At 41.9% G+C, this 13033-nt stretch overlaps 1 protein-coding gene across 1 annotated transcript; it reads right to left on the reverse strand.

The window, feature by feature from the left end:
- Positions 1-10350: 10350 nt before the first annotated feature.
- LOC136469545 (peroxidase 50-like) lies at positions 10351-11842 on the reverse strand. Its single transcript, XM_066467712.1, has 3 exons — positions 11387-11842; positions 11151-11316; positions 10351-11038 (listed from the first exon to the last, which is right to left on the reverse strand). Exons 1-3 carry the CDS (start codon positions 11816-11818, stop codon positions 10635-10637), a joined length of 1002 nt encoding a protein of 333 aa, XP_066323809.1. The 5' UTR covers positions 11819-11842; the 3' UTR covers positions 10351-10634.
- Between the last annotated feature and the right edge of the window lie 1191 nt (positions 11843-13033).

Genomic DNA, 13033 nt, shown 5'->3' on the forward strand with positions numbered 1-13033 from the left:
GTCACGTAAGATGGGTCAAGAAAAAGCCTCTTTATCAAGCAAAGGCAAAGCTCTCGCATGTAGCGAGAAAAAGAAGATAAAGGGCAAGCAAGTTGAGACAAGCTCAAGCTCAAGCTCCTCAAGTGAAGATGAAGAAGAAGATGAGGATGATAATGATGATGATGAAGATTCAAGTGATGATGATCAATCTTCCTCCTCCACCTTCGACCTTGATGAAGAATCAATCAAACTTATCAACAAGGTGGTGAAGATGATTCAAAGGCTCAATGTCAAGGGTGTGCCCATTCAAATTCAAGATCTTATTTTCACCAATCAAAGAAATGAGCAAAGAAAGAGAGGATGCTATGGATACGGCGAGTTGGGGTACTTTGTGGAAGTTTGTCCAAACAAGCCCACACCCAAGACAAAGAAGATGGCATGCAAGAATCAAGCCCTCACATCAATAAAGTCATGGGATGATTCTTCAAGTGAAGAAGAACACCATCACAAGAGACGAGACCGCAAGCACTCATCATCAAGCTCTTCTCGTATGTGCCTTATGGCACAAGGTAACGAATGATCATCCTCTAGTGAGAGTGATAGTGATGATGATATACCTTCTTATGATGAAATTATGCAATAAAATCTTAATTATGCTAAAGTTTGCACTAGTCAACAAAAGAAGCTCGAAAAATTAAAAGAGAAGCTAGATAGTTCACAAGAAGCATATAAAACTTTGCTTGAACAATATGAGAACTTTGCTAATCTCAATGTTGAACTATCTACTAAAATTAAGCAACTTAAAGCTAGTGCAATAACAAATGCATGCACAATCAATGATGAGCAACTTGTAAAGAAAAATAAAAGATTAAAAGAAAAGTTAGCTAGCTAACAAGATGCTTATAAAAGTTTACTTGCTAAAATAAAAACCATGTGTAAACATTGTGATGAGCTAACTAATAAAGTTGCTAAGCTTGAAGCCGTTAGTACAACACCCACCAAGGCATCTAAAAAGAAAAGCTCTATCTTTAACATGTCTAAAAAGGATGCCTCTACCTCTTGTAACGATTTATGTTTAGACTCATCTTTGTGCAACCAAGTTTGTGTTGAGAAAGTTGTTGTAGATACATACACACAAGAGGTTGCAAAGGAGAATGAGCAACTCAAGCAAGAAGTAGCTCGCCTCACCAAGGACTTGACTCAAGTGAAAGGTAAGGCGAAGCAAGCCCAACTTCATCAAGATAACACCATCAAGGAAGTGAAGAAGCTTGATGAAGGACAAACCGTGGTTTGCTACGTGTGCCACAAGGAAGGTCACAACTCCTATGAGTGCAAGGTAAAGAATAGAGGAGGAGCAAAGAAGAAAGAGAAGAAGCAAACAAGCAAGCTCTCTAACACCTACACCAATAAGGTGGACAAGAAGGCTTCCACACCTTATCTTTTGAAGAAGAAAAAAATGACAAGGTGGTGGCCATCAAGGTGAACAAGCAAGCCAACAATGGGGTCAAATGCTTTTGGGTGCCAAAGGAAATCATTTCCGACATGAAGAGCGCCAAGAAGGTTTGGATCCTGAAAGAGAAGTGAGAAGTCCAATGGACTTCGGGAAATTTGAACACTTGGCAAAGTATGGGTGCATTTAATGGGGTGCATCATGATGGACAAAATCATTGTCAAGTGGGTTAGTGAATACTATGGACCCAAATTCCCCTTTCTATGTTAGTTAACTAGATGTTATTACTTTCAATTGGTACTTTATTCAAGTGGTATTTCTTACAAATTGGCATCTTATAGCATCTAGTCACTTTTTATGCCTATGTTTGCATTTGCATGCTTATATCTTTTGTCATGCATACACTAGGCATATCTTATGGTAGATTTGCTCGGTTTCATTCTTAACCCTTGGAGCAAACCTACATGGTTTAAAATTGTTTAGGAGCATGGCACATAGCTTGTCTTTTGATTGTACATCTAATATGTGCCAAAGACCAAATTGTAGATAATTTCTCCCAAATATCATCTTTGAAAATGATTCTCACATTCATGAGAAGTTATCTTTCAAGTAGTATTATTGATTCTCAAATCAATATGCATGACTTCTACAAGTATCCCACACTTGTGTATATAAATTTAGAGGGAGGTTAATCTATAAGTTGGATGCTTTGAGACTAACACATTTTCAAGCTTATCATGTGTGTAGTAGTCTCATTGCAAGGAAAATGGAGTCCCCAGAGTTAAGCATCATACTTCAAACATCCACCACCTATTGCAAGTGGTAGAAATCAAATTGATTTCCACATGTGGTATTTCTAAACCGATATCCTCATTTTGATTTTATTTTGATATTTATATGCTTTCTCCATGCATTATATAGACCAAATTCCCTTGAGCAATAATTTGCCAAATATGCATATGCCTTGCTTTCTATCATATGTATGCATATATTTAGGGGGGGCTTAATCTATATAATGTGAGAGTCAAATTTTGTGACCTATTCCACTCTACTTACAAAGGATCACAAAATTTGACCCTCCCTTGTGCTACTAATGTCTTCCTTTTCGGTGTTTAATTTCAAAGGGGGAGAATTTAGAGGATCAAAAGCAAGCATTAATAATTTACAAGTGCTAATGGTCTGAGAAAGGAAGGATAGTAGATTATGGATTGCCTATATAATGGGAAGAATTTGTAGGAAGCAAGGCTTAAATTCATAATGCCACATGGGGACATTTTGCAAGGGCAAGATAAGTTTTTATGTAGTATCTTTTAGATCTTACAAGTAGTATCTTTTAGCATCATCCCCTTGCATTGCATCCTAGCAAGTAGGTAGTTTTTAATTTTTAAAATTCTATTATTTGCTTGCTTTGGTCGTATTGTCATCAATCACCAAAAAGGGGGAGATTGTAAGAAAAATGAACCCTAGTCCCATTTACTTTGGATTTTGGTGTTTGATGATCAACACAACCAAATTGAACTAAAGAATTTGCAAGCATTTATTTTGTAGTTCAATAGGGTGCATGACGTGACTTGGACGAAGGTGACGTGATGATCTGATGATCAACACCACAAGCAAGACCTTAGAAGCACAAGAGAAGACCCAAGATATCAAGCAAAGTCTAAGCACGAAGATAGGAACTAAGCCGGACGCAAGATCGCGAAGAAACGAGCTCACAGAGGTGACAGGACGCTGCACCGGACGCTGCACAGGATGCTACACTGGACGCTGCATAGGACGCTGCACCGGACGTTGCATAGGACGCTGCATAGGATGCTGCATCGGACGCTGCACAGGATGCTGCACCGAACGCTCCGATCAAGAGGCTCGGCAACAACAGTGTCAGCAACAGCGACCGGACGCTGCACCAGACGCTGAGTGCCAGAGTCCAGTCAACATCAGTAAGGTTCTAGAGAGCCATTTTTGTGACCGGACGCTGGTTAAAGTCCGATCAGTAGCAGAAAAGCAGGATTTCATTCCCAACGGCTACTTTCTCAGTGGAGCTTATAAATAGACCCCCAACCGGCCATTTGAGTTGTGTGGAGCTGAGAAAACATACCAAGGGTGTTGATACACCATTTTAGTGATCTCCACTTGCATAGTGCTTAGTGTTTTATTAGGTGATTAGCGTAGGTGCTTTGCGAAGTGCTTAGGTTGATTAGACCACCACTTATACTCTTGCTCTAGGTTTAGGCCTAGTGTTTAGTGAGGTTTGCATACCTCTTACCACTCAGTGCTTGCGCGCACCATTATTGTACATCGGAGGGGCTTGTAGTCTTGTGAGATCACACCAACCGCGTTTGTGGTGTGGCCGCCACCGTGTACTGGAGGGAACAAGGCCCGCGGCGTTTTGGCCGGAAGCTTGATAGTGAAGACGGCGGAGAGCATCCGGGAGAGGCTTGTCGGAAGGCACGTCGGAGACCCACTTGCGCGTGGGGAAGGCCCGAGGCTATCCACGGAGTTACCTGACCGGGAACTTGGCCCTTGCGAGGAGCTCCAACAAGGACTAGGGGGAAGCTTGCGCGCTTCTCGATACCTCGGTAAAAATACCGGAGTCATCGACAGGAGTTTGCATATCTCTATCTTGCTCTTTAGCTTCCGCATTTATATTGATTGCATTACTCCTTTTGCGGTAGAGATAGCAACACATTAGCAAAATCGTAGTTGCACATTTAGATAGTTTATCTTTTGCATAGGTTTTGCTAAAGTTAGAAAAAGAGGTCATAGTTTAGAGTTAGAATTTTAATTTGCCTAATTCACCCCCCCCCCTCTTAGACATCACGATCCCCTTCACCTGCTCCCCACCACTCTCATTCTATTCCTATCAGAATCACTTCCCGCCGATTCCACACCCTGCCCCACCAGAATCACTCTATCAGAGAATTAGGGAGCTGGAGCTAAAAATCAGAGAATGGATCTCTACCAAATAGGTCCAAAGGATGCAACTAAATATATGTCAAATACACATGTAGATTTTCATATCTTTGGTCTTCGTTAAAACTCTGAGTATTTGTAGGAGTATCATGTTAACACATGCAAAATACATGCGTTCCTATTCCGATGCGAAGATGTTTTTGGAGTTTTACAAGCCATAGTTTTGGTGTGCCATGAAATGTTTGGGTGCAATAACTCTATGGTTTTTTAAATCATTAGTATTGATAAAACTATAGTCTTTTGAAGTTTTATAAACAGTCCACTATTGATCTCTCTTTCTAAACCATAACTTTGCATGTCTATGGTTTCTAAAACTGCAGTTTCTCATTACTATGGTTTCTTAGTTCTAGGCATCCAAACAGGGTCTAAGCTATTTCTAGGTTGTGATAACTTCAATAATATTACTTTCTGCAGTTTACCATCCTCAACAATATCTTTTCCTATGTACTGCACCTAAATGTTTGTTTGACATGTGCTTAAATGAAGCCTTAGCTTAACCTACGCGCTTCCTGTGTAAATGGGGTATGCATTTTTTTAGATTACGGACTGAAATTTTCCATGCTCCAATATTCAACAAGAATGAGCATAGCCATTCAATATAAACCTTCTTACTTAAGGCGCATTGTGCCAAAAGGCAGAACATGGTGAATGGGCTACACACGACACGCATGATGCATATGCATATTGATGAGTTATTTTATATTAACAATGGCTTACGGGTAATTTAAGTAAAGTACTTTGGGATGCAAACCTAGGGTTATATTAGGTTATTTTTAGTTATTTTAGACTCTTTTTCTCGATGCACATATGTAGATGAAGATGCGGGGATAGGTTCATGCTGTTTTTTTAAATAATGTAAGAGGTGAATCATTCAGATATAGATTTATGGGGCTATTTCACATTATTTGTCATATGGTAGAGGTGGTTGATGTTTTATAAAACATTTTTGACCCAATAGCAATATAGGATACATTGAATTGATAGCCAAATGTTTATGTTTTTTACAAGTATTATATGATTTATAGGATACATTCAATTGTGAGAACTGATGTCAAGGCTCCAGGAGACAAATCTAAATACTCCAGTAGTACTAGTAATAAGATTATTAATAGGCGCAAACCGATCATAGATTAGTTGGTTGGATTCCTTGTGGTGAAACCTGCTCACCCGAGTTCAAGTCCTCGACTTACACGGGGGACTCGCAATTTCCTGAATTTATTCTAGGATTTAACGAATCGCCTATAGTGTATGTATATTCATAGGAGTGAGTGTACGTATAACTTTCAAAGAAAAAAGATTATTAATAGGGCAACTTGTGCGGGTTGTATATTCATAGGAGTGAGTGTACGTATAACTCTCAAAGAAAAAAGATTATTAATAGGGCAACTTGTGCGGGTTGTACGGAAGACATACCAAGTGTTCAGTAGTAAAATTTGTACGATTATTAATAGGGCAACTTGTGTGGGTTGTACGGAAGACATACCAAGTGTCCAGTAGTAAAATTTGTACAGAAGACATACCAAGTGTTCAGTAGTAAAATTTTGTAGGGCAATTTACCTATGATGACAAAAGCAAAGTTTCCAAGAATCCTTTCTGAAATATATTCACAAGGACTTCAACTGGCAATACCTTCCTGCTGATGGTACTGCTGGTGGAATTTTAGTAGGCTTTAATGAGAGGAAATTTGAGGTCCTAGCCTAGAAAATAGGTGTTTACAGTGTAGTTGCTATGGTTAGAAACTGTCATGATAACTTCACTTGGAGACTGATTGCAGTCTATGGTTCACCTTATGATGAAGGGAAACAAGAGTTTATTTTAGAGCTTGAAAACCTCCTAGATAACTGGGATAGTCTGACTGTGATTGGGGGTGATTTAAACTTAGTTTGTAATTCAAAAGAGAAGAGTAATGGTATCATCAACCATAGATGGACCGATCTTTTCTTAGATTGGATTAATAAGTTTGGTTTAATAGAATTAAAGCCATCTAACAGATCTTTCACTTGGACTAATAACCAGGAGCAACCTATTTTGGCTGTGATTGATAAAATCTTTTGTACCACCAATTTTGAACTTAAGTTCCCTTTAGCTTTTGTTACAACAAGTTCTAGGGCTGGTAGTGATCACGTCCCTTTGCTCCTCAACCTTGGCATTGAGGAGACAAAGAAACCTACTATTTTTAGATTTGAAAAATGGTGGTTACAACAGTCTGGTTTTAGAGAATTGATTACTAAGCTTTGGAACACTCCTTGTGCTTTTACTGATCCTTTAGACATTTGGCAGTTTAAGATGAGACTGATTAGGAAGAAGGTGAAGGGCTAGGCTATTAATATTAATGCCCAGATTAAGAAGCAGAAGCAGGAGCTCCTTAAGGAGTATGAAATCTTAGATTTAAAACTTGAGAATATGAGGATCTCTGAGTTAGAGAGACAACGGATGAAGAACATTATTAGAGACCTAGAGGCCATATGGAGGATGGAGGAAACAAAGGCTAGGTAGAGATCTAGGGATAGAAATGTTAAAGAGGGAGATAAAAATACAACATATTTTCAAGTTGTGGCTAACCAGAGAAATAGAAAGAAAAGAATAGGGGGTTTAGAAGGCCCTGATGGCTGGATTGAAGATAATAAGGGTATGCTTGAGCATGCTGTGGAGTTTTATAAAGAGTTATTTGGAAAAGAGGCTAGTAGTGGTGTTAGGTTGGGGCAGGATTTCTGGGCAGCAGATGAAATGGTCACTAATCTAGAAAATGAGCTATTAGAGGCTCCTTTCTGTGAGAGTGAAGTCAGGGAGACAATCTTTGGCTCTTATGCTGAAGGGTCTCCTGGACCTGATGGGTTTTCCTTTTTGTTTTACCAAGCCTTTTGGGATCTTATTAAGGAAGATTTGATGAACCTTATTAGATTGTTTGAGCAAGGGGGCTTAAACCTAGACAGGTTGAATTATGCTATGATAACATTGATCCCTAAGGAACCAGATGCTAAAGTGCTTAAGAAGTTCAGGCCTATCAGCCTGATAAATTGTAATTTTAAATTTTTTTCTAAGCTGCTAAATAATAGGCTGATTAAGGTAGCTGATAGGCTAGTAGCTTCAAACCAAACTGCCTTTATTAAGGGCAAATTTATACTAGAAAGTGTTGTGGCTGCCCATGAAATTATTCATGAGGTCCACAAACAGAAAGAAGAAGGGGTGGTGCTAAAGCTGGACTATGAGAAGGCCTACGATAGGGTTAGTTGGTCTTTCCTTGAGGAAATGCTTGTTTCTAGGGTTTCGGGAGCAAATGGAGGGGTTAGTTACAGCAGGTGGTTAGAGGAGGTTCTATTTGTATTCGAATAAATGACGAAAATAGTAATTACTTTAAACCTAGAAAAGGTTTGAGACAAGGGACCCTTTATCCCCACTTCTCTTCAATTTAGTAGCGGATGTTTTTTTTCCAGAATGCTTATAAAAGTTGCTAGGCAGGGTCTTATTTATAGTTTACTACCTCAAGTGGTAGAGGGAGGTATCATCAGCTTGCAATATGCTGATGACACACTGCTATTTTTTAGAAAATAATTTGGAAAAAGCCAGTACCCTTAAGTGGTTGCTGGTGTGTTTTGAGCAAATGTCAGGTATGAAGATAAACTATGATAAAAGTGACCTATTAACAGTGGGGTTGGACGAGGACCAAGCTAATGAATTTGCAAGATTATTTTGCTGTAAAAGATGTGACTTTCCTATTAAATACCTGGGTGTGCCTTTACATTTCAATAAATTGACTAGGAAGGATTTACAACCAGTGGTAGACAAAATCATCAAAAGAATTGTTGGCTGGAGAGGTAGATTGTTGTCTTATGCTGGTAGACTTATCTTGCTCAAGGCTTGTTTGGCTAGCATTCCAATTTATTTGTTGTCGATTATCAAATTCCCCAAGTGGGCTATCAAGATGATGAATACTCATATGGGCCATTTTTTGTGGAATAATGCTGAGGAAAAGCATAAGTATCATTTGGCCAGTTGGCAGTTAGTAGCTCAAAAAAAGGATATGGGAGGTTTGGGTATCCCAGACTTGAGAAGTCTAAACTTAGCCTTGTTAAGCTCCTGGATCTTTAGATACCAGCTGCACAAGAATGCTATTTGGGTCAACATTGTAGACTATAAGTATAGAACTAAAGATCTCAACATCTTTTGCTGTCCTGATTTGGGTCAACATTGTAGACTATAAGTATAGAACTAAAGATCTCAAGCAGCCCATTTGGGCGTCAAGTGGGTGGTTGGTAATGGGGAGAAGGTCAGGTTTTGGGAGGACTAATGGATAGGTAATACTAGTTTGGCAATTATTTTTTGGCCGCTGTATGTTATTAATGAGCAACATGGTAAAACTGTAAGTCAGGTTTGGAATGGTCAAGAACTCATGCTTACTTTTAGGAGAAATGTGTCAGAAGCGCTTATGAGCATGTGGTGGGAGTTGTGTAGTCTAGTTAAGGGGACCTCTCTCACTGATGAGGAGGACCAGATTCTATGTTCTTACACTTTGCACAGCACTTACTCGGTTCAATCTCTTTATGCGGTGATCAATTGTAGAGGGGTGGTACCTATGTTTGTTCATGCAATCTGGAAGTTGGTGATTCCACCTAGAGTTCACTTTTTTTGTGGCTGTTATCTCGCAATAGGCTGCTGACAAGGGAAAATCTAAAGAAAAGAAGAGATGTCAGTGACCCAACTTGCCTCTTTTGTTCTGAACAAGAATCTATTTCCCATTTATTTTTTGAGTGCATTGTTGCGGTGAATGTTTGGAGGATTATATATGAGGTTTTGGGTGTAGATATTGGTAGTGATTATGTGTCTGTAGCTAAATTCTGGATTGCAAACAAAAAGCATGTGATCACTAACGTTGTTTCTTCTGCGGTGCTTTAGTCTCTATGGAAATTACGCAATGAACTTTGTTTTGAGGGTGTGGTATGGTTGGGTCTGAAGATGGTGCTGATTCAGATTACAAGAATGCTAAGGGGATGGTTGCCGCTGTACAAGAAGGAAGCCGGAGTGCAGCTGGAAGGCCTGATCGTCAAGCTGGAGGAGTTATCAAGGCGTCCGGCGCAGATCAAGTGGAAGGAGGGAATCACAACGGCATTATCATCACAGTTGGATCAATCGGATGCTCAGCCTTCAGTAGATGCTAGGATTGATTTCCTTACGGCTGAGCTTTGTAAGTAGCCATTGGGCTAGACCTGTTTTGTTTCTGGGCGTCGCGCGTGAGCGCTAAAACTCTGTCTGAACTCGATGTTTGGCTTTTTGAAATACAAAAGCAGGGAAACCTTTCATCTAAAAAAATACCTATGATGACGAAACACCATGGTGGACATCGAGTTTCGGAACAATAATTGCTCATAAGTTTGACAAAAAATTCAGGCCTCCAATAATTCCTCTGGGAGATAGAAGGTTCAGCACGGAGGTTACGGTGACCGCAAGTGGTTTCGGAGGAGGAATGTTTGAGACTCGGGAGCAATCGATCATGGTTCTGCGTTACCGGAGTGCTGCATGTATGGACAAAAAAGTATGGTACCACGTACAGGATCTGTCCGCGGCAAGTTTCATGTTATTCAGGCCTTTTAGTTTGGGTGCCACGAGTGTTATATGGAGATGTCGCATGTTCAGATACTAATAAAAAATAAATTACAGAATCTGTCGGTAAACCGTGAGATAAATTTATTAAGCCTAATTAACTCGGCATTAGCACATGTGTTACTGTAGCACTTTTATTGTCAAATCATGGTCTAATTAGGCTTAAAAATTCGTCTCGTAAATTAGTCGTAATCTGTGCAATTAGTTATTTTTTAGTCTATATTTAATACTCTTTGCATGTGTTAAATATTCGATGGGATAAGTTGTAAAGTTTTGGGTGGCAACTAAACAAGGGCTCAGTTGGTACACTGAAAACCGACACTGTGACTGACAGCATCGTGCCTGATATTCTGGAGAATCCGATACTTATTCTGGAGAATGTTTTATTCGTCACTTTGTACAATTAATTACGGAACATCTTATGTGCATTAATTATTACACAGACCTGACACCTTCAACAATCAACGCATGCAATGCAACGAATCAAACAGGACAGATGTATACGATTACAAACAAAACAAAACACCCAAATGAAACGAATCTTCCCTCTCTCTGGAACGAACATGCATGTCAACGCACACACAATTTCGTGCGCACGCACGCATGCAACGATGCAAATGCAATTTTTCTGTGGTCAGTTGAAGACGTCGCACTGCTTGCGGATGTTGCCCCGCCTGCCGGACTTGACCCCGACGCGGCCGAGCCTGACGATGGCGTCGGCGAAGGCCTTGTAGAAGGCGTCGGTGCTGTTGGCCAGCGAGTCCACCATGGCGCGCGTCCGGTTGTCGGTGTAGAGCAGCTCGTCGGAGCCCAGCAGCCCGCCGCCGTCCTGGAGGTTCCGGTAGTACTGGTTGTCGAACTGCGCCGGCGAGGACTGGTCCAAGAGCACCAGGTTGTCGGCCCCGCCGTTGGGGCACTTGCTCTCCAGGAACCGCGCGTACTTGGGGTTCAGCGTCGGGTCCGTCGGCTGCCCCGGCTGGAAGCTGTACAGCCGGTTCGCGAACTTGCTGCAGTGCGCCAGACCCACGCTGTGCGCCGCTGCTCGATCGATCACATTGGCACATAGTTCACGCATATATACGCGGTGAAGAAATGAACTGACAAAGCAGCTGAGAATTAATGCATGTGTGTATGTCTGACGGACACGGACCTGAGAGCGCGACGAGGTCGGACATGTTGAGCCCGTGTGCCTTGAAGACCGCCAGCAGCTGGTCCATGGTCTGGTTGGGCTCGGGCAGCTGGCCTGGCACGCTGCTGGCCGTGGAGTTCAGGCCGTCCAGCCTACCCAGCTCCACTTGGAAGAAAGGCCCGCCACTCTGCATGCACGTTAGGTTATACTAGTACCACGATGTATCGGGCCTGGAACTAACGTGCAGGCATATGTACCATGGAGATGGCGTCCCGAGTGGCGAGGGCGAGCACGTCGGCGCAGGACACCGTGCCCGGGCAGGCGGCCTCGACGGCGGCCTTGGCGCTCCGCACGGTGTCGAAGCCTTCGGACGCGAGGGACTTGTTGTCGGAGGCGTCCTTCTCCGCCTGGTTGCCCGGCGTGGATTCGATCAGCACCGAGCCGTCGCAACCCTCGACGAAGCAGTCGTGGAAGAAGAGGCGGACGGTGGAGCCGACGGTGCGGATGGTGGCCTGCACCCTCTGCTGCACCACGCCGCGCACGATGGTCTCCACGTTGGAGCAGGTGCTCGCGTAGTAGTTCAGCTTCAGGTCGGCCGCGCCGGGCTGCGCGAGGGACGCGACGGCGAAGGCGACCACCAGGACGGCCAGCGACGACGCTGTGCTGCTTGTCGACGACGGCCTAGCCATCTTGGTTGCCTTTATTTGCTCCTGTTCTAGCTATCTATCGTATGAACTAGGTGGTGCAAAACTGGTGGATATATATCATGGGGTGTCCGTGTGTCCGTGTGACCGTGTACACCCAAGGATCGATGTGACGTGAATTTGTGAAGCGATGAAGTGTCGATCGTGAAATACAAGACTGACGAACACTGGCACGAAACCGCGGATGGTTGACTTTTGTGACACGGCAGAGAGCTATCTCACGGTCCGTCGACATTGTCTGCTAGCTCGTGTGCTTTGCATTGTGCTCTCTTAAGGACTGATTCTTGATGTGTTCAAATGGATGCTGCTCGTGGAACATGGACTTCCTTGAATGAGACATGCATGGTTGGAAATATATGCCGTGTGTGGTGCTTACTGCTTAGCTCATGCGAGGAATATCGTGCGATAACAGATTAGTTTCTTAGCTTTCTTTTTTTCCTTTGTGGAAAGGAACTGATTAGTTACTTTACCAGTAAGGAACGAAGTGTCAGTCTCTGGCTAAGTTGCTTCCAGAGCAAGTGCAAGAATGCCCACTGTTTCAAGTCAAAAGGGGATTTTCATCTAACTGAACATGACACATGAGTGTTTGATCGAGTACTGAAACCTTATTCTGATTGATGTAGCATGATTAAAGGGGGATTTTTAGTTCCTCTTAGTCTCGGCTCGCGACGACTACACTTTTATTTTATTTTCCGTACCGTAGACTGGTTTTCAAACCACTGCTTGAACTTCATTAAAGTTCTCTGTCAATTTCAAATCCAATATTACCATAATATTTTGCCTGTTTTTTGTGCAAGTCTAACGGTTTGTCCTTTTCAACTATGCTAACTAGCACGATGTTGTTGTCTCATCAACGTTACCTGTTTAATCTACATTATTCTATTGAATTGAATCATTTGATCATTAGTGAGAAGCTTCCTTGCAAATTTCGTGAATTAATGTGTGTGCACATTAGACGGATGGATGCGGATACACGCTCCAGACATATACACTTCGTAGTTTATAAAAATTTTAAGGATGTTATTGGATTTACCTCAATCCACATGTGTGGGAGTGGATTGGGATGAAATTTAGTTCAAAGTTGTACTCCAATCTACCCCAACACATGTGGATTGATATGAATCCAACTACATCCAAACAAGGCATAAAGCTATATTTACGGTTGATTAATGTGTGTGCATCATCTTTTGTCCGATCAAA

Source organism: Miscanthus floridulus, chromosome 1, assembly GCF_019320115.1.
Source record: "Miscanthus floridulus cultivar M001 chromosome 1, ASM1932011v1, whole genome shotgun sequence".
NCBI classification, from domain to species: domain Eukaryota; kingdom Viridiplantae; phylum Streptophyta; class Magnoliopsida; order Poales; family Poaceae; genus Miscanthus; species Miscanthus floridulus.